The 27,925-nt window shown below is 57.1% G+C and overlaps 2 protein-coding genes across 2 annotated transcripts in view; one reads left to right on the top strand and one right to left on the bottom strand.

The window, feature by feature from the left end:
* DNAI7 (dynein axonemal intermediate chain 7) overlaps positions 1–563 on the top strand; it is a 37,886-nt gene extending 37,323 nt beyond the window's left edge. The window contains exon 15 of the mRNA XM_055118057.1: positions 221–563. Coding sequence (XP_054974032.1) covers positions 221–499 — 279 coding nt within the window. The 3' untranslated portion in view covers positions 500–563. The remainder of the gene's footprint in view (positions 1–220) is intronic.
* Positions 562–27,925, bottom strand: IRAG2 (inositol 1,4,5-triphosphate receptor associated 2). The gene is made up of 17 exons (XM_055117987.1): positions 27,892–27,925; positions 26,536–26,726; positions 24,753–24,799; positions 24,594–24,664; positions 20,716–20,789; positions 18,716–18,773; positions 17,525–17,573; positions 17,396–17,423; positions 16,635–16,775; positions 14,212–14,346; positions 9,335–9,482; positions 7,808–7,851; positions 3,965–4,027; positions 3,802–3,851; positions 3,010–3,111; positions 1,764–1,871; positions 562–996 (listed from the first exon to the last, which is right to left on the bottom strand). Exons 1-17 carry the CDS (start codon positions 27,923–27,925, stop codon positions 756–758), a joined length of 1,584 nt encoding a protein of 527 aa, XP_054973962.1. The 3' UTR covers positions 562–755.

Raw genomic sequence — 27,925 nt, 5'->3', positions numbered from 1 at the left:
CTGGGGTCCAGCCCGATGGCCCCCGGGGTACAAAACGCACCAGCGTCCTGTCATGTACCGGCCCTCAGGGCTTCTCAGCCTTTGGCCCATTCACCCCCCTCCCATGCAATAGTCCTGGGGCCCCCAGAGCCACCCGCACCTTCCTCCTGTCAGAGTCGAGGGCCCCCCGGGGCCCCACCCCGGCTCCCGCTGAGCGACGGCCCCTCCTCCCCCTCCTCAGGCCAGGGAGCACAACCCCGAAGAGGAGTCGATTCAGGACATCGACTGCATGATCGTCATGTTCACGGGCGACCGCGCCCAGAGGCTGCACGTCAGCGAGTACAGCGAGGACTTCTCGGAGCAGCCCCAGGAGGGCTCGGAGTTCCACTCGACCCTGTACCACATGGTCACGGGCGTGGCCTCCCCCGCTGCCCTGGACAACATCAGGAACTCCAGCGCCCTCTTCGTGGACACCGTCTGCCACATGCTGCTGTCCACCCGCCCGCTCAGCTACTCGTAGTCCCGCCTCAGCCCTGCGCAGGGACTCGGGTGGCGGGGGCCATTAAAGCCGTCTTCCCGGTGCACTCGTAACTATTTTTATTTCTATAAAAATTTAAAAACAATAATCTCTCTCCTCGGGGAGGCTCCCCGGCAGGCAAGGCCTTCCCGTGGTGGTGGGGCGGGGGTGGGCTGGGAGGGGACACGCCACAGAGGGGCAGTGACGGATCAGAGGGTCCGGAGGCGGAGACCCTAAGAATCGGGGGTCCCCGCTGCCCTCACACGGGGGGCGGCCCCTGGGGCTGGAGCTTGGTAAACGGCCACAGGAGATGCTCCAGAGACATCCATGAGTCCCCGTCCTGCGTGGGCGCGGCGTCCACGGACTTCTGGAAGAACCGGCCCGTGAGGAAGCTGATCAGGGCTGCGACCAGGACAAGGAGGGCCACAGAGAGCCAGGGGGCCTTGGCGTTGCGGACGGAAGTCTTGAGCTGGGCCGTCCACGCCGTGAGCCTGTCCTGGCTGGAGACACGCACAGGCCTGGGGTCAGCCCCGTGGGCCCCTGCACCTGCCCCCCACCGCCCCCGCTCACGCTTAGAACGTAAGAAGCCCCGTGCCCTAGCAAGGCTGTAGAAGATGCCCTCTTGCCCCAACCCGGAAGCGTTTCTCGTGCGTTTCTCGTGCCTGCAGCCTGCTACGGCGGCTTATCCTCCTAGAGCAAGCAGAGCACGAGGAACTGCCACAGAAGCTATTTGTAAGTGGCTCCGCCTAACACCAGCGCTGCGGTTTGCGTTCATGAAGCCACAGCCGGGGGTGAGCCCCCGGGAATACGTGTCGGCACCCGCCAGCACCCCCTGTTAATCACGACGGCAGAGCCTTGACTGGGGTCCGGGGGGGAGCAGGCTAGGGGGGGTGTGTCCCGTGCAGTGCTCAGGACGGGACACTCCTGCGGCTCTCAGGCCCAGCAGTGAGGGGACCTCGAACCCTCCGCAGCCGGGCGCGCACTCCAGCGCCCTCAGCTGTGGCCCCTACCCAGCCCTACGGACAGCCCGGCCTTCCTCAGCCCCTTCTCACAGGTGGAACGGTCAGGCCGTGGCCGTGGAAGCATTTGGCCAGGTCACCCAGGCTCTTGGTGGGGACTGGACTCGGGTGAGTGACCACCCAGAATGCACTTCCTGTAAAAGAGGGTGAGGGGGGAGCCCCGCAGGCCACGGGCAGCTGTGCCTCCCGCCAGGCACCTAGGCCGCCCGCTGCCCTCACCCCTCCCCGGCCCGGCACACGGCACTCACACAGCCCACACGGCCCATTTGGGGGGGTCATTTCTCTTCTCGCTCAGACTCGGCCTCCTGTCTTCCTCTGCAGCTTCTTCTCCGGGTGGCTCGGTGTCGTCTTTAGGTCTATAAAGAAGAACTGACTGTTTAGGGACGCTGGAAAGCAAGGACGAGCTGCTTCTATAGAACAGGGTCCAGTGTTACTGTATCCCTAAGGGGCTGCTTCTATAGAACAGGGTCCAGTGTTACTGTATCCCTAAGGGGCTGTTTCTGTAGAACAGGGTTCAGTGTTACTGTACCCCTGAAGGGCTGCTTCTATAGAACAGGGTTCAGTGTTACTGTATCCCTAAGGGGCTCTTTCTATAGAATGGGGTTCAGGGTTACTGTACCCCTAAGGGGCTATTTCTATAGAACAGGGTCCAGTGCTACTGTATCCCTAAGGGGCTGTTTCTATAGAACAGGGTCCAGTGTTACTGTATCCCTGACAGGCTTGCTATATGCTTGTGTTGCTTTTCAAAGAGTGGATGAAGGTCTTGGAAGCTGATTCACCAAAATTTACATTTTAACCATCTACCGGAACTATGGTCTAAAAAGTCCCTTTCTCTGCTTAGAAATACAGTGATTGTTGTAGAAACTGGGGCACTAGAAGCTGGGGAGAGACGTGTTGCCAGTCCAGGCTACAGCCCCCAGGTATATTTCCTGAACGCAGCAGGGTGCGATGTGTATGAGGTACGTGAGGAGGGGACTCTGCGATAGAAACGTATGTGGGGCCACGCCCCCTGCAGATGGGGCCACCCCCTGCAGATGAGGTCCCGCTCCCTGTAAGTGGAGCTCCGCCCACTGCAGGTGAGGCCCCGCCCTCTGCAGGTAGAGCGGTAGAGCCCTGCGCACTGCAGGTGAGGCCCCGCCCAGCTGCGCCTTGGAGGCCGCAGTGTCCCCGGCTCAGCCCGGCTCCCTGCTCTGGACAAGTCCCTTCAGCCAGACGCGCTGGAGCCAGGGGCCGGGGCCACTGTGCAGCTGTGCCTCCCGTGCCTTCCGTTGGCGAAGCGACTATGGGTGGGGACTACACACGTGCACCCACCGTTCCTTTTGACTTGGGTGCCCTGGCGCCCTTTGCATCCACCCCTGGGAACCAGCCGCCCGGACCTGGCCGACTTCGGGCGTGTTTCTAAGGGAAGGGCTAAAACCTGAAGTTCCCGGGGATGAGGATTCTTCAGAGTCCGCACCAGCCCACAGCGATCCCCGCCCACGCGGCTCCACCTACCTGAGCTCGCCCTTTTCTTCTTCTGCATCGGCCCAGGAGTAGGTGCTAATGAACCGCTGCAGCGAGGGCCGGTGTTCGCTCTGCTTGGAGCCCAAAATGCGCCTAAGTAAAGATCACAGCCACCGTCACGTCACGCACACCCCTGCCCCGTAGCAAATCCCATTCCTCCTCCTGAGATCTACATAAAAAATACTGCGTTCTAAAGAGAGGACTGTAGAGGTAGTACAGCGGGAACGGGGTGGGGGGGAGCGGAGGAGGGGGCTTTTGCCTTGCAGGCGCCGGACCCAGATTTGATCCCCAGCATCCCATATAGCGCCCCCTTCCGGCACTACCAGGAGTGTCCCTGGTGCACAGCCAGGGGTAACCCTGAGCGTTGCCAGGTGTGGCTCCAAAACAAATCTCATGAAGGGCTTGAGCAATAGCACAGCGGGTGGGGCGTTTGCCTTGCACTCGGCCGACCCGGGTTTGATTCCCAGCATCCCATATGGTCCCCCGAGCACTGCCAGGAGTTATTCCTGAGTGCATGAGCCAGGAGTAACCCCTGTGCATCGCCGGGTGTGACCCAAAAAGCAAAAAAAACAAAAGCAAAACAAGTCTCATGAATATATTCTGGATTCTAATTTTTGTCCTTGGCCCAGGCGCAGTAACACTGGCTTCATCCTTCCGGAACAACGAAACTCCTCCTGGTCGTGTACAAACCAGACACGACTATCGCTTGCTCCAGGTCATGTATTTGCTTTCTCCTGCCGGGAACCTGGGAGGTTCCCCGCGAGTTGCGGGGGTGAGACTCACCAGCTGCTCGACCGCCGGCCGAATCGGTCGTTGCTCTCCATCCCAGCCACCTTCAAGATGCAGATGTGGAGGAAACAAGAGAATAAACCTGGAGTGAGCGCGGTATTTTAGCATCTGAAAACGAATTTGCCTTTTGGCGAAGGGCACGCGCGACTGGGCTTACCGTCCCCATGTTGCCAATGCCCCTGGGCAAAGTGGCGATGGTCACTCTCCGGAGAGAAGGGGGCTGTCCAGGGACAGAGAGAGACATTGAGGTCCTCCTCCACGGTTTCGGCCACCTGTCGGACTCGCTGTCCTGACACCCGGGCACGGGGCCCCGGGTGACAAGGAGACCCGCTTTATCCCTGGGGGCAGCCCCGGGGCCATGCTCAGGGCACCTCGGGGCCACGCCTGGTGAATTTGGTGCACTGGTGCCGAAATGATGGTAAAATGCTCAGGTCCTGAGATTCGGTGCTGCCTGGGGGTAGTAGTACCGAGAACCGTACTGGGGGCCACGCGGGTCTTGGGGATGGAGCTCGGGGCCTGCGGAACTCCTGGTTCACACCCACGGCCCCTGCCCTACTAGTCTTACTTATTTTTTGGCTTTTTGGGTCACACCCGGCGATGCTCAGGGGTTACTCCTGGCTCTGCACTCAGGAATCACTCCTGGTGGTGCTTGGGGGACCCTATGGGATGCTGGGGATTGAACTCGGGTTGGCTGCATGCAAGGCAAACGCCCTCCCCGCTGTGCTCTCGCTCCAGCCTCTAGTAGTTTTATTTTTTAAAGGCCTCATTACGACAAAATTTCTCTCTGGAAATAGTCAACAAATCCAGTCAACCTTTCCCAGCATGGGATGAGCATAAATTGTGCCCATCAAATTAGGAATATAAGGCTGTAGCTTTATTTGCTACTTTATTAGCTTTACTCAACTACTGTGAGGCTTGGCCGACAGTGGCACCGAAGGTTGTCTTTCTTTGTGAACCACTGGTATCCACTCTGAGGGGTTTATGGCCTTTGCTCAGATTAATTTTGCTCATATTTCTGGGAGACAATGTTTTCCTAGTTAATGGCAGCATGAACATTTTCCCTTAACATTTTTATCTGAACATTTTCATTCCAGGCAGCCTGGAATCTCATTGTTAATGCAGCCACATCAATTTGTCTTTTCTCTTCAGCCACTGATTCTTTTTTTTTTTTCTTTTTGGGTCACACCCAGCAATGCACAGGGGTCACTCCTGGCTCATGCACTCAGGAATCACCCCTGGCGGTGCTCAGGGGACCATATGGGATGCTGGGATTTGAACCCGGGTTGGCCGCATGCAAGGCAAATGCCCTACCCACTGTGCTATCGCTCCAGCCCCCGGCCACTGATTCTTTTAAACTTAGATTTTCCCCAGCACAAGAAGAGACAAGCAGGTGTTTGTGTTTATACTTTTCTCCTGTCACAATTTCCCCCCATTTAATGCATTCAAGGCTCAGTCCCTGGCCAGGCACGGAGCCCTTGCGGCCACTGGCTGAGGCCCCCAAGCAACACATATAAGGATGAACATGATTTTTGTTTCTTTGTTTCTTCTCTGAATTCTGTGCATGGGGGTCGCTCCCGAAGGTGCGTGGCTGACCACGTGGTGCAAGGACCACACCGGGGCTCCCACAAGCTAACCGTGCACTCCAGCTCCGGGCCCTCTCCCTGGCCTGCGTGGGCTCTGAGGAATAGACGTGTTCATACAGCTGCCTTGAGTTTTGCACAGGGAAGTGCCATATTACTATCAGCTGGGCTTATAGGTCAAATAGATTTTACTTCAGGAAATAAAAATATCTTAAGTGCAGGGAAGATTTTATGTGAATCTTTTTTTTTTAAAAAAAAAACCATCATCCCTAATTGAATTCTTAGGTTGAGCATCAAAAAATAACATCTTGGGGAGCCAGAGAGACAGTACCGCAGGTACTAACCCTAGCCCTAACCCTAACCTCCTGCCTTGTGCTCACAGTTTCTATCCCCGAGCGCAGATTCAGGAGTAAGCCCTGAGTACCACCAGGTGTGACCCCCCAAACTACGAATAACAGTAGCGTATTGGACTGGCATTAGCACATGCCCTGCATTCACCCAACTGGGTTTGCGCTCCAGCACTGCGTGGCCTCCTGAGCGTGGCCAGGAGTGACCTGGAGGCCCCTGGCCCCCACTGAGTTCCCCTGGTGGTCCTCAATACCACAAGGATTGAGTTACCTGTGTGAACTGAACTACCCGTGTGGTTGGCTAAATATCACCAGGAACGATGCTGGGGACCCCTGGACACCCCTTGGGAGCCCCCCAGACAACAATAGCCATGATAATAACACTGCAGTCCAAGAGCCTGGATTTGATGAGGGCTCCGCTCCTACGTGATCACAACTGCTCACTTAAGTTCTGCGGCTGTGACTGTGCCCATCTGTGGGAAAAGGTCGGGATGGAATGGTCTGAAAGTCACTCAAGTCCCATGCAGAAATTCTATGAAGGCCTCATGTCCAAATGGATGCCAGAGCGGCTGGCTGCCTTTCAGCATCCTGCTCGCCCACTCCTTGTTGAGAGCTTACACGTCCCTAGGGTTTGCCCAAGCGTTCGAGAATTAAAACTGTTTCCCCAGTCTCATTTCTGACCAGAGGAGAAAAGGAAAATGTTACATGGGACTTCCAGGAAGTGCAAAGAGAGAAAGGGGGGGAGAGGGGGAGGGAAAGAAAGAGAGAGAGAGAGAGAGAGAGTCAGAGACAGAGACCCCGAGAGAGACAGAGAGATGAGAGAGAGAGAGTCAGAGACAGAGATAGAGACAGAGACCTGAGAGAGACAGAGAGATGAGAGAGAGAGTCAGAGACAGAGATAGAGACAGAGACCTGAGAGAGACAGAGAGATGAAAGAGAGAGTCAGAGATAGAGACAGAGACCCCGAGAGAGACAGAGAGATGAGAGAGAGAGTCAGAGATAGAGACAGAGACCCCGAGAGAGACAGAGAGATGAGAGAGTCAGAGATAGAGACAGAGACCCCGAGAGAGACAGAGAGATGAGAGAGAGAGAGTCAGAGACAGAGATAGAGACAGAGACCCGAGAGAGACAGAGAGATGAGAGAGAGAGTCAGAGATAGAGACAGAGACCCCGAGAGAGACAGAGAGATGAGAGAGAGAGTCAGAGATAGAGACAGAGACCCCGAGAGAGACAGAGAGATGAGAGAGAGAGAGTCAGAGACAGAGATAGAGACAGAGACCCGAGAGAGACAGAGAGATGAGAGAGAGAGTCAGAGATAGAGACAGAGACCCTGAGAGAGACAGAGAGATGAGAGAGAGAGTCAGAAATAGAGACAGAGACCCCGAGAGAGACAGAGAGATGAGAGAGAGAGTCAGAGATAGAGACAGAGACCCCGAGAGAGACAGAGAGATGAGAGAGAGAGTCAGAGACAGAGACCCCAAGAGAGACAGAGATGAGAGAGAGACAGAGATAGAGATAGAGACCCTGAGAGAGACAGAGAAATGAGAGAAAGAGTCAGAGATGGAGACAGAGACCCGAGAGAGACAGAGAGATGAGGGAGAGAGTCAGAGACAGAGACCCGAGAGAGACAGAGATGAGAGAGAGAGTCAGAGACAGAGACCCGAGAGAGACAGAGATGAGAGAGAGTCAGAGACAGAGACAGAGACCCGAGAGAGACAGAAGAATGCAGAGCTGCTCCTTCTCTTCCCCCTGGGCTGTGACCCCGTGTGAGGAGGTTGTGTGCCTAAAGCTTAAGCATGGGGGGATGTCCTCACAGGTTCTGCAAAGTCGCCCTCACTGTCCGGAGGCCCCTGTCCAGGTGTGGGGGAGAGGGCGCCACCCTCGGCCCCTCCCTCCCGGGGCAGTAACCACATCATCTTATCTGGCATGCAAGAGCGGCGGGAGGCTGCAGGCCCACGCTTCTGAACACGCTTGCATGCACGCGTGTCCCGCAGAGCCCGGCCGCTCTGAGTGCCGGTAAGGCCGCCTCTCCTGTCCCTTGGACCCAACCGTGCTACGCGGATTCGCAGTTACCTTGGGGTTCAGGGAGGACGAGCGCTTTTTGTGTTGGCAGTCTTCTAAAGAGAAAGGAAACATTTGCCTGGATTAGGGCCTCGTCCCGTACAGTGGCCAGTGGTGGAGAGCAGAAGGAAGAAGCTAACGCGCTCTGCGGGCTGGGGGCTGCACTGCGGGGACTGACCCCCCCCCGGCCAGAGTCTCACCTCGCAGTGCTCCGCCCCACCACATCCCCGCCCTGTTATCAGACTGTTTCAGCTTGAGGTTAAGAGACTCTGGCTGGCGTCTCTAGTCTCCTGCGTGCCCTCTCAGCTCACTGCATTAGGCTTATTTCTCTTGGGAACGTGAAGCCGATGAGCGCGGTCACTCCACCGGTCACTCCACTGGTCACTCCACCGGTCACTCCACCGGCCACTCCACCGGCTCACCTCAGTCGGGTTAAGACTTTCACTCTTGGGTCAAGAGCAATAGCACAGCACATAGGGCATTTGCCTTGCATGCTCGGACCCGGGTTCAATCTCTGGCATCTCATAGGGTCCCCCGAGCACTGCCAGGAGTAATTCCTGAGTGCAGAGCCAGGAATAACCTCTGAGCATTGCCAGGTGTGAACCAGAAAAAAAAAAAAGAAAAGAAAAGAAAAAAGAGAAGACTTTCACTCTCACCCAAATGATAGTGCAGTTGGCTGACCTGGGTCCGATCCCCGGCATCCCATATGATCCCTGAGGTGCCTCTAGGAGTCATTCCTGAGTGCACAGCCTGGAGTGACCCCTGGGCATCGCCAGGAGCGGCCCCCCAAGCCAAAATAAATAAAAGACATTTGTTCTCATCTCCAGGTCGACTTTAGGTTGACCTTGTGACCACTCACTACTTTCGGACTGGAGCGATAGCACAGCGGGTAGGGCATTTGCCTTGCACGCGGCCAACCCGGGGTTCGATTCCTCTGTCCCTCTCGGAGAGCCTGGCAAGCTACCGACAGTATCTCACCCACACGGCAGAGCCTGGCAAGCTCCCCATGGTGTATTCGATATGCCAAAACAGTCATAAGTCTCACAATGGAGACGTTACTGGTGCCCGCTCGAGCAAATCGATGATCAACAGGACGACAGTGCTCTGACAGTGCAGTGCTATTCTCATCCCAGCAAGCTGAACAGGGCCGGGGGTCATTTCTGAAGATCTCGTCTCCCAACCCATTTTTCAACTGATGTGTTACTTTTGACCCTAGAAACACCAAGATTGTGTGTTTTTTTTCTAATTATAACCTGAACCTAAGACTCATTCTAGTCGGCAGGGGGGCAGGGTGGGGAGAGAGGGGGTGGGAGTCACTTGCAGCAGTGAGGCGCTGAGTCTGGCTCTGTGCTTAGGAGGGACCCTGGGAGGTCCTCGGGGGACCCTATGCGGCCCCAGGATTCGAACCCGAGTGGGCTGCGTGCAAGCCAAGCTCCCTACCCACTGTGCTATCCTGCCCCGCGCCCACTCCTCAGTCCGAGGACACCACAGAGAAAGGAGGCTGAGCCAGGACGCTGCGGGCGCCCTCCCTCCCCTTACCTTCGTTTTCCAGCGGGTTGAAAGACCTCTCGTTCCGCAGGAGCACCTGCTTGAGATCCTCCAGCTCGGCGTGCTCCTTGGCGTACATGCGCTTGAGGTTCTCCACGTGCTGGATCATCACCTCCACCGCCTTGCTCACCCGGCTCTCCTGGAGAGAGCAGAGGGGCCGCCGTGAGAGAGAGGGCGCTCACGGGTCCTCCCGTCCCCGGGGGACACGAGGATGACAGGCCCAGAGGGAAGCGGAGCGGAGAGGGGAGCGTGGCGGCAGGATCCCAGCGAGCCGGCGCTCACGAGCGGCTGCAAGGCTGACCCTGCAAGGCTGACCCTGCGCGGGCGGGGGCAGCTAGCAGCACGGGGCTTGCTTCCCCGAAAGCGCCAAAGACCCCGAGACCTGGGACTCCTCTGGAGCTGAGCTGGAACCCGGACGGGAAGCAGAGAAAATGCTTTTACAGGGGCTGGAGCAATAGCACAGCAGGGAGGGCGTTTGCCTTGCACGCGGCCGACCCCGGTTCGATTCCCAGCATCCCATATTCCCAGCATCCCTGAGCACCGCCAGGAGTAATTCCTGAGTGCAGAGCCAGGAGTAACCCCTGTGCATCGCCGGTTGTGACCCAAAAAGAAAAAAAAAAAAGCAAAAAAAAAAAAAAAAGAAAATGCTTTTACAGATCTGGGTAAAAGGCAGGTCGGCTCCTTCCCCGGCCAGCCCAGCGGCTTTGCCCTGCCGCGCCATAGACGAGGGGCGCTGGGTTCTAGAGAACTGGAAACCGGGCCATGGCCTGGGACAGGGACGCGGTCGGCGCGCGGCCGTGCAGATGGAGACAGACCGGCGCCGAGTCTGTGCGGTCTGGAATTGGAGGCTGGAGGGACGGTCCGGCAGGGAGGACGCTGGCCTTGCACTCGGCCGACCCCACTTCATGCCTGGCGCCCATCTGGTGGCCCAAGCCTGCCAGGAGTGACCCCTGAGCACAGAATCAGGAGTCCTGCTGGGTGTGGCCTCCAAACAAACGGAAACAAGGAATCTGCAATCTGGGGCCATATCCCAGCCGTCGTGTCCTCCAGTTCCTGGGCACGGAGAATGTCCCTTTCACACTCGAGGCCAGGAGATCGGACGTTTCCTCTGGGGAATGGACCATCCAAAAATGAAAGCCCTAAAACAATCAACCTCTTAATTTTTTTGGCTTTTTGGGTCACACCCAGCGATTCACAGGGGTTCCTCCTGGCTCTGCACTCAGGAATTACTCCTGTCGGTCCGTGCTCAGGGGACCTTATGGGATGCTGGGGGTTGAATTCCAATCAGCCACATGCAAGGGAAACGCCCTCCCTGCTGTGCTATCGCTCCAGTCCCCAAATCGATCAACCTTGAAGCTGCCCCCCGGGAAACAGCCGGGCGCGGGCTCGGAGTTGGAGGCACGGAGTCCCCGTGACTCCCCACTGCGGGGACAGAAAATCCAAACCCAGAAGCACAAAGCAAACGGGGGCAAAGCCAAGAGGAGCCGCCACAGGCTACAAGGGGGGTCTGCAGAGGTAAACAGCTGTGCAAAAACAACTGTCTGAACCCGAGCCATTTGCAGAGCTGGGGAACGACATAAAAAGACACAAAAAGTTGCAAGTCCAGGAGAGCCGATATCCAAAGGAGAGAAATATCAGGAGAGTATCCAACATTTCAGAAAAGGGGCCAGAGAGCACGGGGGTAAGGTGTTTGCCTTGCACATGACCCAGGTGCCACCCAGCACCCCATATGGTCCCCTGAGCCCCACCAGGAGTGATCCCTAAGCACAGAGCCTAGAGTAAGCCCCGCGCACTACCAAGTATAGCTCCAAACAACAGCAAAAAGTGCGCTAAATGCAAAAAGGAAAATAATTTTAAGAACATATTAGCAGCTTACAAACATCATTCAATTTTAAAAAAATTTATAAAACTACTCAGTGGGTGATAATCCGCCTAGGGAGGGAGGGAGAAGATAGAAGCAAAAGGCCAAGAATCAGGATGGCTTCCAATTTTGATGGCAACACTAGAAATTTAGCAAAAAGGAAGCAATCTGGGTTTTGCTTTAGCCTGTAAAACGCTCCAGGAACCGTCTCTCGCCGGGATCCAGCCCAGGACTCCACTGAGCATGACCCCAAAGACCGTCCCAGTAGCATCGCCAAGGGGTTCCCTCCTGCACTCTCCCCGCTTCGAAGTTGCTGGGTGAGAATTCCCACCATCACAAAAGGGGGGAGAGGAGGGACTGGGCAAGTGCAAGGGACAGGTGCGTCCTCGTAAGCGTGTCCGAGATGATCCAAGAAGAAGCCGATGTTTAGGACTTGGGGACAGGGACCGTCGGGAGAGGCTGAACGTGATTTAGAGATAAGTAAATCGCCACTAAGCAAATGACAATCCTGGCCAAAAAAAAAATAGTGACGAACTCCGGACCCAGGTGAACTTGTGCAAAGAAGCCAGCGCTGTCCTTAGGGCTGTGTCTGCTCTGGCCGCCCTGGGCCTGGCCCTGGCCACACCTCCGAGGTTGCTGGAGCGGCACCCAGCACTGTTCCCCTCAGGGCCGAGAACGTCATTCCATGCATAGACCTCAGCTTCCCGACTCTCCGCAACACCAATCTTCTTTCCTTCTCTCTGACATCCACCCCCGGAGTGTCACGGTGCCTCCTTACGAGCTGGGTCTGTAAACTGATCAAGCCTCTCGCCGTGTGTTTGGGGCCTTTGGAGATCTTCCTGGGAAAATGTCTACCCGCGTATCGGGCCGTTTTCTGTCTTCCTGCCGTTCGGTTGCCGGGTCCTTTGCCGTTATCCCCCGCCCTCCCCCTCACCCCCCCTCGCCCAGCAGGTTCTCTTCCCTTCCTAGAGGGGGTCCTCGGGCACACAGAACCTTTCAGGCTGACGCCTCTCCCCGCTGCTGGGGTCTGAGCTGGGGGTCACGCTCTCCTCAGACAAGTGCTGACCAAGCCCCTGCCGTGTGTCGAGTGACCCGTGTCCGAGGGACAGAGCAGTGGGTCCCACCAGGCCCCACCTTCAGGCTGCGTCTATTCTGGGGGGAAGCGGGAGGGGAAAGCAGCAGCCAGGAGGGGGGATCAGAGCTGTCCTGTGGTGGGGGGGGAGGTGGATCGCCCCCCAGGCTGTCAGGGGAGTTGGGGTGGGAGCCCACCGGGAGCTGAGAAGGACGTCCCGGGATCCTGGGACACGTGCACAGCGGGAGGCGCGCGGGTGGCTGAGAGGGTTCGAGGGGGTTGGCTTCTCTGCAAACAGCAGGGCAAGCGCTGGAGGGCAGCTGGGCCAGGGAGTGTTTCACGGGATTCCTCCAGCCCGGAGGCTGTCCGGGTGGGGCTGCGGAGACCAGAGTGGGGGCTAAGGTCGTGGGGGTGGGCAGAGGGGGGCACTGGAGGCCGGACATGGAGGAGGAAGAGCTCGCGTTGGCCGGGCTGGGCCGCTGCCAGGGTGCGGGGCAGAGCGGGCGAGAGTGGTTTCCAGCCGCAGCAAGAGGAGCAGATGTGAGGGCAGGTGCAGGGGCATGACTTGGGGCCATGAGGCAGGGCTGGCCGGAGAAGAAGCGAGAAGGGAGGGCGGGGCAGACGGGGGTGCACTTCCCGTGGGGACCCTCCAGAAGTGCCCGCAAGGCGCGGAGGGTCAGTGGAAGCGGCTCTTTGCCCAGAGCTCAGGAAGGGCAGCCGGAGCAGGGGTGGGAACCCGTTGCTGTGGAAACGCAGGAAACAGCCTCGGCAACAACCTGATTTCTTTGTGTATCTCCCAGCCCTCAGCCGCAGCAGCATGGAGATCAGCCTCAGGACGGGGTCCAAAGAGGAACTAGGATACTTGTGGGTAAGCCGCCATCAGACCACAGCAGGAAAGTGGCCTCTCAGGAAATACATTGTGACAAGTTTGTTTGGATCTGGAGCGAAACAATGCAAGATTCCCCAACGGCCCTCCAAGGAATTTAAAATTTTTTTCCTATGAATAATACAGCGAAGATGCACAGATAGACTTTATTCTTGATGGTCTATAGAGCAGCCGAGAGGCAGTCTGGAATAATCATGTCTAGAGGAGTGCTTGAATAATTTATGATCTGTTGAGCCAACATAGGATATTAAAAAATACAATGATGTACATGTTTATAACCACTGTCACTCTTACTGTTACCGTCATCCCGTTGCTCATCGATTTGTTTGAGCGGGCAGCAGTAATGTCTCCATTGTGATACTTGTTGTGACTGTTTTTGGCATATCGAATATGCCACGGGTAGCTTGCCAGGCTCTGCTGTGTGGTCGGGATACCCTCGGTAGCTTGCCGGGTTCTCCAAGAGGGATGGAGGAACCAAACCTGGGTTGGCCGCATGCAAGGCAAATGCCCTACCCGCTGTGCTATCGCTCCTGGGAATTAATTATGAATGAAAAAAGTACATCGTGTGAACGCTCGAGAAAAGTAGATCATAGCAATCACAAATTGGTTTTTACTGATTTATTTTCTCATCATTCTATTTGCCGTTTCTTTAAATTTTGTTGGAGCAAGAAATAGAAAGTAAATGTGTTAGGTACCTAAGGGGGCAGGTTGGTTGGGAGGGAAGCCGGGGACACTGGTGGAGGTCAGGTCACACTGGGGGTGTTGGGACACTAAATGCCTGAAACATCTATTATGAACAACTCCTTAAATCACAGTGTTTTAATAAAAATAAACTTTAAAAGAAAAGAAAAACCTCAAATTTTTATAATGACTATCACTGGCTAGTGATAGAGATTTTATTTACCTTTGTATTTTCATTTTTTTCCTTATGAAAAAGACTGTCTCATACAAAAAGTGTTCCTTTCAAACTCTCCTACAAAAACCATCCTTCATCGCCAGGAAAGTAAGTGGCTCTGTCAGTGCGAATGGGAGGGACGAGGATCAGTTACCTGGTTGATGGCCCCCAGCATCTCCGCCCGGCTGGCCACTCGCTCCGTGCACTGCCGGAGGAACCCGATGCTCTTCTCCAGCTTCCCGACGATCTCCTGGGCCTGGTGGTCGTCTTCGCAAAGCGGCGCTAAGGACTACATGGAGAGCGGGGGATGAAAAAGGATCCAATGCTTGCCTCCAGCCAGCCAGCAGAGACACAGGGGACAGGACATGGTCCCTGATCTCCATGGAGGGGGCAAAGCCGCAGCCGGACCCCTGATGAAGGAAACTGCAAGCGGACCCTCTCTGCTGCTTCTGTTGTAAACCGCACGGACGCCCACGGTACCTTGTACGGCCAATCTCCACCCCTGCTTCCTCCCCAGATGGGCCCCTCTTCCAAATACGTTAACATGTTTCTTCTCAAAGCAGGAGGCTGGGATCGGCCTCACGGATGCTCCTTAAGAGGTTACACTTACGGGGCCGGAGCGATAGCACAGCGGGAAGGGCATTTGCTTTGCACGCGGCTGACCCGGGCTCGATTCCCAGCATCGCATAGGGTCCCCTGAGCACTTCCAGGAGTAATTCCTGATTGCAGAGCCAGGAGTAACCCCTGTGCATCGCCAGGTGTGACCCAAAAAGCTAATAATAATAATAATAACAATAAAATAAATAAAGAGGTTACGCTTAGGGATGGCATGCCCAGACTCTGTGAATTTGAACTTTGAAGAACAGCTGCAAAAATTATGCTGCAGGGGCTGGAGCGATAGCACAGCGGGGAGGGCGTTTGCCTTGCATGCAGCCGACCCGGGTTCAAATCCCAGCATCCCATATGGTCCCCTGAGCACCACCAGGGTAATTCCTGAGCACAGAGCCAGGAGTAACCCCTGTACATCGCCGGGTGTGACCCAAAAAGAAAAAAAAATTATGCTGTAGTTAGATATGGTCCTGACAATTTCACCGGATGTTCCAAGGGGGATAGAGTCTGATGGGGCTTGGTGAGGTGGGTGCACCTTCATTGCCGTAAGCCCATTTCTCTCGAGTTTGTGCCCTGATCCGAAGTGACGGCCCCTCAGGAGGGGAAGCGGCCTCCTCACAGGACAGAGCAGCAGGAAAGGACAGCGAACTTGGATGCCAACAAATGACTGCTTGCCACGTGTGTGGTCATGAGCCCATGTATTAGGCCTGCCTAGATCGAAAATACCAAAAAAATGGTAGGAGGTATCATTATTTTGTATAGCATCAAAGAATAAAAATGTTCTGCCAACAAAACGATAAGAAACTGCTGATGGTACATTGACCGGTTTCTGTAGGAGCGTTTCCGACGCCAGTCTTAGTGATGTGCTGTGTGCTTCCACCCCCGGAGACGGGGAGACTGCGACGGGAGAGAAGTAAGCTCCGGTAACGTGTTAACACTTATTAGGTGTTCAGCGAGGGCTGGCCACTTCTGAGACAGGCATGTCCGTGGGGTGGCTGGACTCCTGGTCACCCACGGGAAAGGGCATCGCTAAACATGGACTTGACCACTCATGGTTAAACAACCACCTTCACTGGGGAAGGGAGAGGAGATGTTGGTCGTTAGTAGGAAGCTCGCCTGGCACACAGCTGACCTGGGTTCAATCCCCGATACCCTGCGTGACCCCCTGAGCCTGCCAGGAGCAAACCGTGAGTGTGAAACAGGAGTAAGCCCTGAGCACAGCTAGGTGTGGTCTAAAAACAAACAACATTTTATCAGCCAGCACCTGGGGGGAATAAGGATTGGGCTGGAGCAACAGCACAAGCGGGGAGAGTGTTTGCCTTGCACGCGGCCGACCCGGGTTCGATTCCCAGCATCCCTTATGGTCCCCCGAGCACTGCCAGGGGTAATTCCTGAGTGCAGAGCCAGGAGTAACCCCTGAGAAATGCTGGGTGTGACCCAAAAAGCAAAAAAGAAAAGGAGTCCAGGGATTAGAGCACTTTCCTTGCATGCGACTAAGCCTGCAGTGCATTGCGTTCCTTGAGCACTGCTTAGGGTGACTCCTGAGCCCCAAAGTAAGAAAAGTCTCTGAGTGAACACTACCAGGCATGGCCCCAAACTCACCCCCCCAAAAAAAACCCAAAAAGATATGATACCAAAAAAAAAAAAAAGATATGATACCAAAAAATAGGCTAAAATTAGACATGAATATTCATGTAAAAATTCTCATAAGATACTAGCGAACTACTAGAGGCTGTGACCAAGTGAGGCTCACTCCTGGAGGGCAGGGAATATCAAGGGTGAGAGCTGGTCAGTCTAACTCGCTGAAGGAAGGGCAAAGATGACCCGGTTATTTAAACTGATGTGGAAAAGCATTTAACAAGATGCATTACATCCCATAATAAAAAATAGTCATAACAAAACAATGTTCAGGTAGAGCTGGCAGGAGCAGGGCAAGCTGACCAGCGGTGGGAGGGGCCAGACACTCACCCCGAGGAGCGCCAAGCAGTTGGTGATTTCCTTCTTCAGGTTCTCTTCGGCCAGGTCGCGGGCCCTTTCCTCAAGCTTCACTCTTTTCTCCAAGGTGAACCCGTCACACTTAAAGCCCAGAGACAACCTGAGAAACTCGGCCTGTCGTCAAAATAAAATGCGAGAGGCCGGAGAGACAGTACGATGGGCGGGGAGCTTGCCTGGCGCCCGGAGGACCTGGGTTCAACCCCTGACGCCACTCAGGGTCCCCTGAGGCCCGCCAGGAGTGATGCCCCAATACAGGACCAGGAGTGAGTCCTGAGCACTGCTGGGTGGACTCCCAAACTTAAAAAATAAAATAAAATAAAATACAAGTCAGGGTGAGAACTAGTGAGATAGCAGAGCGAAGGAGGCGCCTGCCTTGCCTCCGGGGACCTGGGTTTGATCCCTCGCCCCCAGAGGGAGCCCTGAGCCCAGCCAGGAGTGATTCCTCGGGCTGGCCCCGACGCTGCACAGCCACCAAGGCAAGAGGCTCGGCTGAGGGAAAGCGGGGTCCACTACCAGCTGGGTCCGAGAAAACATGTTTTTTTCTTTTCTGCTTTCAGACCATACTTGGTGGCAAGTCGTGACTCGGAACTCAGGGGTCATCCGGGTGGTCCTCGGGGGGGCCCGTGCAGTGCCAGGGGTCCAGCCCGGGTCTCCCACCTACAGAACACACGCCCAGCTCCTTCCCCGTCCCCCAAAACACCGGCTTCCAAACTACAGGGAAAACACGGACTCACCTCCACCTCCTTCTCATTCACAGAGGTGCTGCGGGACAAGACAGGGAGGGGCTTGGTGAAACCCCCTGGGTGGAAAAGCAAAAGCCCCCCCCCCCACCCCGCACGCTCGCTCTGGGGAGGGGGACTTACTTGTCACTTGGCTTGAAGTTAACCGACTTGGCAGGGGAGGTGGCGGGGTCTGGGAAAAGACAGTGGCACGCGTTGTTTGGGCGATCAGGCTCCCTGCTCCCCCGGTGGGTACCACCCGCCCTCGCCCTTGACAAAGGCATTTTACGTGGGCCAGCAGTAAGGCTGGGGCAGGACGGCAGTGACCTCTAACCCTCAGGCCCATACGTGGCCAGTGGCGAGTATGAAACGTGAGGGTGCCAGGGGCCAGGGTGCCACGCACACCCTCCCTTGTATCCGCCTCTTCTAGCAGCGGAAGTGGGCCCGGCCCTGGGGTACTGAGCGGCAACACCATGCCCTCAAGCTTGGCATCCAGCACTTCCTCCAGGGTGCGCTGATTTGTGTGTTTTTTTTCTTTTGCTCATTCTTTCCTTTTGTGGAGTGCCACAGCCAGCAGTGCTAGAAGCTGACTCCTGACTCTATGCTCGGGGCTCCCTGCCGTGACTCCAGGCAAGTGCTCCCCCTGCTAGGCTTCTCCTGCGGCCCCGTGATTCATTCCTCCCCAGTGCTGAGGACGAGACTGAGACTTGAAGTCCGTGAACTCTGCAAAGTCTTGGTGCGTCCACAGGCCGGTGGCCCAAAACCTGCCCTGGACCCTGGACCCATCTACAGGAGGCTCGACGGGCCGGAGCGATAGCACAGCACATAGGGCGTTTGCCTTGCATGTGGCCGACCCGGGTTCGATTCCCAGCATCCCATAGGGTCCCCCGAGCACCGCCCGGAGTCATTCCTGAGTGCAGAGCCAGGAGTGACCCCTGAGCATCGCCGGGTGTGACCCAGAAAGCAAAAAAAAAAACAAAAGTAAAATAAAATAAAGGGGGCTGAGCGGGGTGGGCAGCCCTTTAGGCTTCCGGTTCCCCTGCTGGCCTGTCCGCCGGGGGTTGAGCTGACAGTGGTCACTAAGCAGAGCTTAGGCTTCGCGCCCACCCCGGCAGGGCTGGCCGGGCTCTGAGTTCCCACGGGGCCCGGGTCACTTGGCTCCTCAGGGACCCGACAGCCAGCGCCGATCTCTGCGGCGACCCCAGGGGCGTGACCCCGTTCTTCTCCGCCAGAAACCCCACCTCAGCCCTCGGGAAACCCCCAGAAGCACGGGGCCGAGTTCCCACGGGCGCAGGGGCGGGCGCAGGGGCGGGTGCGGGGGGGAACAGGCATTACCTCCTGCCACACTTTCTTTTTTCGGTTCCTCCATTGTTTCAGGCTCCGCTTGGGCTTCCTAAAACCATAAAAACCATTTTTTCAAGCAGTGTTTTATGGCTGCGCAGGGAGCAGAAATCCTCCAGGAGCTGCCGTTGCCCCTTCCTGTCTGTGCCCACCCGGGCTGCCCGGCCAGGGGCGACGGGGAAAGCAGGCCTGGCCGGGGCCGGGCCTCCAGTCCAGGCTCGGAGGACAGATACACCACGGAAGACTGAAACCGTGACTGAAGTTCACGGCCAGGGAAGAGAGATGAGGCCAAGTCGCCTCTGGCAGAGGGGGGCAGCGTGCCCGGGCACCCATCTGGGCTGGGGGCAGGTGGCGGAGCCTGCAGCCTCCTCGTGAGTGTCGGGTGGGCAACCAGCCGCTGAGATGGTGTTCTATGGGCCGCTCTCGGACCCAAGCCGTGCCCCCCGCTACCCAGAGTCGAAAGTCTCTGCCTGTGGTTTCCTACGTGGGGGGGCCAGGCGTGCTGCCACCATTGATTCCGCTGGAACACGGTTCACCTGACTTTCCCAGAGGGGCCACATGCAGGGGGACCGCCGAAGGGGCCGCCAGGGACATTCCTGGGGATGCTCGGGGCCGGCTGGGCTCCTCCCCACACAGCCTGGGGAGCCGGGCGGCGGGGGGGGGGCTGGGAACTGAGCCCAGGCTTCACGCCTGCTGGGCACCTGCCTGCCCCGCATCCTAGAGAAACGCTTCTGAGCACTCCCAGAGCCCGCAGACCCTCTCACAGCATCCCGGATGGAGGGGCAGGGGGTCCCTGGAGGGGAGTAAGTCAGAAGAAGAAAGACAGATATGGAACGAGACCTCACCGGGTGCGAGGAAACAAGAAAACTCAGAGACAGAGCGGGGGAGGGGGCGGCGTGTGCTGGGGTCAGGGATGAGATGCTGACCACGAAGGGGCGGGGTGGGAGGGACGGGGACTTCAATGTTAGACCTAATGCGATGAAGTGGGCCCCGGAAACAAACTGACACTCTGACACACTTGCAAAACAGAACCCACAAAAAGTCAAACTAAGTCTGCTGCCACATCCTTTTAAAAATCGATGGAGGTTTGTCAGGTGGCAAAATGACCCCCATGCCTTTCCCCGCCTGGCTGGCGTGGTCCTTTCCTGCCTGAAGGGACATTTCCATCACTAAGTAACTGTTCCTCTCCTCTCACTCAAGCGTCTCTTTAAGACACAGAGGGCCGCCTCTCGCGGGTGGGATGCATCATCCATGGAAACGCCCGTCCAGCCACTGCTGAGGAACTCTTTTCCCGTGGGCCTTTGAGGCGCACAGGGGCGAATGAATGACCGAACAACTGAAAGAACAGCTGGAAGCAAGAATAACCCATCTGCTCTCGGCCGGTCCTGGCTCTGACTGCAATGAATGACCTTGAACAAGTCAAGGGTACTTGAGCACATGGACTCAGCTCCACGGGCCTGCCGGCTAGTGTGTGCTGGGCACTCGGGAGACCCTGTCCCCCCAACACTGCTGGGTGTGGCCCCAAAGCTTTATCAAAAAATGACTAAGGGGGGGCTGAAGCGATAGCACAGCGGGGAGGGCGTTTCCCTTGCACACAGCTGACCCGGGTTCGATTCCCAGCATCCCATGTGGTCCCCTGAGCACCGCCAGGAGTAACCCCTGAGCATCACTGGGTGCGACCCAAAAATTAAAAAAAAAAAACAACTGACGAAGGAAACATCGACGAGCCCCCCAGTATTGCTGAAAGGCTTTCTTGAGGGGGAGTTGGGCGGGGGCGCAGTGTTCGGGCCACACCTGCTCGGGGTGACTCCTGGCTCTGTGCTCAGGGGTCACTGCAGCCAGCGCTGGGCACCCCACGGGGGTGCCTGCAGCAAAGTGCTCGGGCCCTGGCTCTCACTCCAGCCACAGCGTCTGGGCAAGGTCCGAGGGGCTCCTGCGGCTGAGACTCGGCCCCAGGCTGGCACCTTTCCCGGACCGTGCCCGGGTGTCCTCACCTGAGGTGACGTGGCTGCCGCCTCACTCTCGGAGGAGCCCGGGGGGGCAGGGCCGCCGGCCGCTGGACTGCAGCCTGTGGGAAAGGAAGCAGGGCGCGTCAGGGAGCGGGGAGGAGGAGGCGGTGCGGGGACGCACCAGGTCCCTGGCAGTGGCCCCTGGGGGACAAACGAGTTTCTTTTTTTTTTTTTAACGACACTTTGGGTCCCGCGGCTGCTCACGTTCCTGGTCCTGACGCTTTGCTCCTGCACCTCCCGGGCGCCGAGCCCCAGAGGGTCCTGCGGCTGGTGGCTGGGTTCAGGAGAGTTTCTTTAGGGACAGGGGTAGCACAGCAGTGAGGGTGCGTGCCAGGCAGGCGCCAACCCGATTCGATTCCCGACATTCCCCCAGAGTGGCCCTGGAGGGCCCCAGAACTCCTGAGCACCTCTTGGGACCCTGCACCCAGCACCACGACCCAGAATCAGGGTTTTCCTTAAAAGGCCAGAGCGGGGGGTGGGGGCAAGGACGTTCCCACCGGGGGGCCACTGCCTCTGACACGGGCTTCCTGGCACCCACGGTCCTTCCGTGCCCCAGGCCCCTCCAGTCCCTTTCGGGGGCGGCTCTGAGTTCTTTTGGTAAATAGAAGGAGTGGGATTCGAGAGACGCAGGGAAGGGTGGATATGCATTCGGGGTGTTAGTGGCTTTTTGCTACCTTGACACGCGGGTGTTTATGAATGACGTAGTCAAGGTGGGCACCAAAGCACGCGCCCCTCCCAGTCAGCCTCTGCTCCAAGGGAAATGCCCGCAAGAAGGACCCGTTTCCAGTCCTGCAGTTCCTTCCCGCCCAGCCGGCTCCCTGGGCTCCTTCACCAGCCCCAGAAGGACACAGGAGGGTGCGCTGGTCAGGAGGTCAGCACAGCTCTCAGCAGCCAGGGGCAGGTTCTGTCCATCTTTTGTGATTTTTGTTACCACACCTGGTGGTCCTGGGGGGGGTGGTGGATTCAGAGGTATGGGGGATGGGAGCCAGTACGAGGAGGCCTGAGCCAGACCCCTGAGCTGACCTGGCTTCTTTTTAAGGAAAATGGTTGGGCTGGAGCTATAGCACAGCAGGGAGGGCATTTGCCTTGCATGCGGCTAACCCAGGTTTGATTCCCAGCATCCCATATGGTCCCCCGAGCACCACCAGGAGTAATTCCTGAGTGCAGAGCCAGGAGTAACCCCTGTGCATCGCTGGGTGTGACCCAAAAAGCAAAACAAAAAAACAAAAATAAAAGGTCATTAAAGGAGGCATTTTTTTTTTCAGTTCACAAATTTTATAAGAACATAAGAATAAACTGCAGTGGGGCCAGCGTGCTAGTGCAGCGGGCAGGGAGCCTGCTTTGCACACAGCCAGCCTGGGTTCAACCCCTGGCGTCCTGTCTAGTCCCCACGAAGTGTCCCCTGAGAACTTCCTGAGCACAGAGCTGGGAGCGAGCCCTGGCACTGCCCGGTGTGGTCCCCAAACAACCAACCGAGAAGAACAGACTAGAAAACTGGAAACCGTGTCTATGTCCCTCTCGGAGACAAACAAGCTTTCCCTAGGGGGAATCCTCCTTTAGTTTCAAACTTTAAGGCCCACTGAAGCATCATCTGGTTCATAAACCAGTGTGTGTGCTGTGGCGAAGGTTCTCTTCCCACTCAGGCCCTACAGACAACGTTGAGCATTTTGGTTTCCCCTTCGAGAGACATTTTACGTTCACTTACAAACTTCCCTATCTGGGCTGGAGCAATAGCACAGTGGGTAGGGCGTTTGCCTTGCAACGGCCGACCTGGTTTCGATTCCCAGCATCTCATATGGTCCCCTGAGCACCGCCAGGAGTAATTCCTGAGTGCAGAGCCAGGAGTAACCCCTGAGCATCACCGGATGTGACCCTCCCCCCAAAAAAGAATCTCCCTATCCTTCCAGTTTTCACTAAATGTGCACCTTCTCCCTCCCGAGAAATAGCTCCTTGAGGACAGGGCAATAGTCCAGGGGTTACGTTGTGTGCAGCCTTGCACACAGGCAACCCGGCTTCCGTCTCTGCCCCCCCGTGTGGCCCTTGAGTCCTGCCAAAAGTGATCCCTGAGTGGAGAGTCAGGAGTCAGCCCGAGACCACCAGATGCGACTCTAAAAAAAAAACCCAAAAAACAATTCTCTGATATGATTACAAGACAAAACTTCCCGAAGACATGTTTCATATTTCATTTTATGCCAAAAAACTACTGATAATTAACTCATCTATAAGCAGTGAACTGGCACCAATATTTCTGTATCACAGAGAATGCTGCAGTCAATAGACTTGGCAGCATATAACAATAAATACGCATATCCAGAATAAACCCACAGACGCCGAGCTGCTGGGTCTCAGGCTAGGAGTGTTTAATATTGGGGCTGCCAGGGGCACATTTTCCTCCACATAATTACCACCATTGAAGTAGGGCAAAAGAGACGGTACGGGAGGTGAGGAGTTGGTCCAGGGCCGGGGCTGACCTGGGTTCTAGCGCCGGGACCCTGTGTGGTCCCTTGAGCACTGCCTGGAGTGATCCCTAAGTGCAGAGCCAGGAGGAGCCCCCGAGCACCAGAAGGAAAAGCCCCCAAAGCCAAATAACTGAATCCCCCCCAGTCACGCGTGGAAATGCTGCCCTTCCCGCGGCTGTCCGGGGAGGGTTCGAGAGCCAGTTCTGAGGCTGCGTCTGGGGCTGGTGAGAAGGGGCTCTGCACGCGGCTTCCCTCCTCGCAGCGTGAGGCACTCGCTTCCACCCCCACCCCCCACCCCACGGAAACCTGGGCTCCATCTCCACAGCCGGGCACATTCTCCGCTCCAGTGCCTGGATCTCAATCCCTAAGGCCCCATTTGAGAACTCGGGGGCATTTTCCTGGCACGGCTGTGGAGCGCGGGGAGGCTCGGGGCCCCTGGTTCTCAGGTCACTGTGCTCTCCCGGCCCCCCTTCTCCAGGGCTCCCCGCCTTCCCGGGCCTGCCGCTCCCTTGTCAGGAAGAAGACGGTCAGAACCTGGACAGCTGCCTTTTTGGAGTTTGGTTGGTTTTACTGTGGGGCCACACCCAGTGGTGCTCAGGGATCACTCCTGGCCCGCCTCGGGGGACCCTACGCAGGGGACCGAACCCAGGTCGGCTGCATGCAGAGGCCTTACCCCCCCCCCCCCGTACGATCTCTCCAGCTCAAAATCCATCTTTGAAAAAAAAAAAAAAACCAAAACCAAAACGAACAAACAGAAAGTGTCATTCAGCGGCACGGGAGGCTGCTCCCCCCCCCGCACTGCGGCTCCAGCGCCCCCTCCCCGGGAGAGGGCAGTGTCCCCCTCTGAAAGATTCTGAGACTTTCCGAGGCAGGACACTCCTCCCGGCCACCAGCTGACAACCAGCGGTTCCCACTCACTTTTGCTGTTGTTGCCATCAGAGAATACATGCATCCATTAATATCCACATGTTAGTATTGATGCAATAGACAAGCTTCAGGGGGGATGCTAGCGTCCTCACCTGTGAGGCTGGGCGGAGACCCTCAGCGCTTGGACACCTTGTCCCCCAACGCCATCTCCCACTGAGCTACCCAGCCAGCTAGACCCGCGACTGGGGTGGTTTCGGATGGAAACTGAGCCCCGCCCGGCAGCTTACCTCTGATCTCTGCCCCAGCCGCCGCTGATCTCGCAGCCTCTCTCTCACCGCTGAGTGATTTACGATCAAGGTCACCAGATGCCATATTCAAAGCTTCTGATCCCGAGCCTAGCAACAGGAAGAAACTCGCTGCCCGAATACTTTGCAAAAGGAGGATTTGCCTACGTGCCTTTGATTGGCGCAGACACACACACACACACACACACACACACACACACACACACACACACGCAGGCTGAGGGGCACTCACCAGTGGAAGGTGCAACGCCCTCGAAGGAGGAAGGTGTTCCAGGAGATGGTGCAGGCACCCTGGGGTGCTCCCTGCAGAAAGAATACAAGAGTCTCGGGCCCCAAGAATTCTCTTAAAAACCGACCCACCAGAAGGACAAATCGCACTCAAGAGACAAACCTGGCCAGCAGGGCGCTCTCCGAAGCCGCAGGCTCCCCGCCATTCTCCTTAAGAAAGAGAGAAAAAGAGAGCGAGACACAAGATCAGCAATTTGACATTTCCTACCCCAGAGAGGTGGTTGGAAGGGAATATTTTCAAACACATGTAAATGGGCTGCTGTTGACTTTGCTCGCTCTGGGAGCCCAGATGGAAATGAGGAGAGAGAGGGGTGGGGGCAGGTCACCCAGGTCACGGGCTATCCAGCACCCCCGCAACTGGGCGAGCCCCCCACAAATCTAATTTTAAGTATCCTTCCAGCCTGATATTTAAAGAAAACCTAATAAAAATTCTAAACCTAAAGGGCAGAGAGAGTTTATTCCATACGTGCAGTCAAGTTCTCTCGAGCCGGCCCCCGTTTTGCATGGGCTTGAACCAACCTTTCTATTTGTGGAAACGTGACTCAGCCTGAAACTGTTGACCCAGTGATATTTAAATGGCCCTTGATTGTCTAGCGAGATGGCATATATCACGCTGATCCTGCGCGCCGAGATCTGGGAGATTACCTCGAAGGCAGCAGGGAGAACTCAGGGTTCAAACGGGCCGAACGAGACCGTGCCCCCCAGCCTGTCCCCACACGTCCCCACACGTCTGTGTGAACTTTGTGGCTGTCCCGGGCTCCTCAGCTGTCGGGCAGACCAGTTCCTCTCTTCAGGTTCCAAAAAAAATACTTTTTGAATTTTTGGAAGATATCCAAGAAAGTAGTTTTTGAATTTGGGGAAAGGTCATAGGTACCTTTTAATTTGATCTGTTTGGGGAAGGAGGTTGGTTGGTCCCACCTGAAGGTGCTCGGGGCTTACTCCTTGAGGTGCTCAGGGGACCATACGGGGTCCCCGGGACGGAACCAGAGTGTGTCCCAGGCAAGGCCCAGCTGCTGGAGCAGCTCCCCGAGCAAAACACCTTTTCAACAACCGGCTTTTCTCTCCTGTCCAGTGTGGAGTCGGCTTCGCACAGGCAGGGCATGTGTGCAGGGCTCACAGCTACTCCTAATGTCCTTCTAAGCTGATTTTCACTTTTACTTAAGAAAATGAATTAGGGGCTAGAGCAATAGCACAGTGGGTGGGGTATTTGCCTTGCACGTGGCTGACCCGGGTTCGATTCCCAGCATCCCATATGGTCCCCTGAGCACCGCCAGGAGTAATTCCTGAGTGCAGAACCAGGAGTAACCCCTGTACATTGCCAGGTGTGACCCAAAAAGCCAAAAAAAATAAGCATTCACTCCTTAATTAATAATAAAATATCAGGACGAGAGAGAGAGAAAGAGAGAGAGAGAGGGAGGGAGAGAGAGAGAGAGGGAGAGGGAGAGAGAGAGAGAGAGAGAGAGAGAGAGAGAGAGAGAGAGAGAGAGAGAGAGAGAGAGAGAGAGAGAGAGGATGGGGTCAGGCGTGTGCCTTGGTGCAGCTGACCCAACCTTGACTCCCAACCCCTCGTGGGGTCCCGAGAGCGTTGCTGAGCCCCTGAGCATCACCGGGTCCCAGCACGGCCAGAGGACCTGGACAAGCCCCAGCACTGCAGGGCCGGACAGTTCCACGTCCCTGGGCCTGGCATGGCACAGGCCAGCTGTTCTCCTTCGGGGAGTCTCCTTCAGGGCAGGCCGTGGGCCTCCCGAGCAGCCTGTGGGGACCCGGCACGGACTAGCCCCCAGCTCAGAAACGAGGCCCCTTTCCACACACCGTGGCACCTCCACGCTGGCTGCCGCATGCGGCTGGGAATGACGGTTCTGACTGGGCCGGAACCCGCACGCCACCTTCGTGCGGCCAACACGTGGGGCTGTGTGTCCAGACTCGGGGATGAGGGTGTCGTCCTTGCTCCCTGCGCCTTGAAACCGGGGTCCCCCATGGGAGCAGGAAGCTCCTGGCTTGTCTAGACTCGGCTTCTTGGGGGAGCTCGGGGGCAGGGCAGCCAGGAACTCCTTCACGGAGACGTGAACGGCCCCAGCTGCAACGGCCCGGGCTGGGGCGGGAAACGAGAAGGTCCGCTTTATTATAGAGAGGGAACAACAGAGAGAGGAGAGCGGGCCCTCCTCTGCAGCAGGGGCCGGCGGGGGGGACCCTCGTGGGGGGCTCTCTGTGGCCCTTCTCTGCTCCGGGACCTCACGGGTGAATCTTCCAGAACTGGCCCCCGACACCCCAGGACGTGCCAGCAGCCGTCTGCCCGCCGTCGGGGACGCGAGGAGGCCGGCCGTCAGGACCACTCCTCAGACTCCCCGACCAAGCCCCGAGGTGAGGGGACAGGGCAGCGCCCCGCGTCCCACAGCCCTGCGGCTTCACAAATCTGGCTCGCAGGGGTTCGACCCTCTCCCGAGGACACACAGGCTCAAGGCGTGGCAGGGGTGCTGCTGTCGTTGTTTATGTGGCAGCATGGCCCTGTGCTCAGGGCTCTCTCCTGGTGAAGCCCCGGACACCAGACGTGGTACCGGGGGTCCAACTGAGGCCGGTCACATGCAAGGCAAGAGCCCGACCCGCTGTACCATCTCCGGTCTAGAAGTTCTGGTGCTGTCAAGGTGGGGGTGACAGTGAGTGACGGCTGGAGATGCAGCCTGCCAGACTGCCTGTGCACGTGTAGGGGGAGGTGAGGGCGGCTCTAAGTGAGGGGGTGGGGGGCATCTCTCTGTGCCGGGGGGAGAGGGGACATGAGGGCGTCTCTATTGCTGTGGGTGGGCAATGAGGCGTCTCTATGTGCCGGGGGGGTCAGGTGAGGGCTTCTCCATGTGCTGTTTGGGAGGGAAGAATGTCTCCATGTGCCCAGCGGGGGATGGGGGCTGAGGGCGTCTCTGTGTACTGGGGGGGGGGGGGAGTGTGTCTCCGGGTGCTGGGGCTCGGTGGCGGGAAGCTGAGCGTGTCTCCACGTGCCGTGGGGAGGAGGTGGCTGGACCAAGACTGGCCACTTCTCTGCCCGCTGGGGAGTCCCCCCTGTTCTAACCAGCGTCCAGCCCCCGGGCACCTAGCGCAGACGGCAGAGGCCAGGGCTGGGCAGGACCGAGACCGCCCACGAGAAGCATGGCGGGAAGCCGACAAACCGCTGGGGCGGGTGGTGGCCCCGGGCCAGGGGACCCACAGAAATGGACGGGGAGCAAGAAAGAGCCCGGCCGGGGCCGACTTACTTGGACGCAGCTGTGGTGGCGGAACCTGCCCCAT

Source organism: Sorex araneus, chromosome 10, assembly GCF_027595985.1.
Source record: "Sorex araneus isolate mSorAra2 chromosome 10, mSorAra2.pri, whole genome shotgun sequence".
NCBI lineage: Eukaryota > Metazoa > Chordata > Mammalia > Eulipotyphla > Soricidae > Sorex > Sorex araneus.
Note: the sequence above shows the minus strand (reverse complement) of the source record. Positions and strands in the feature narration are given on the sequence as shown.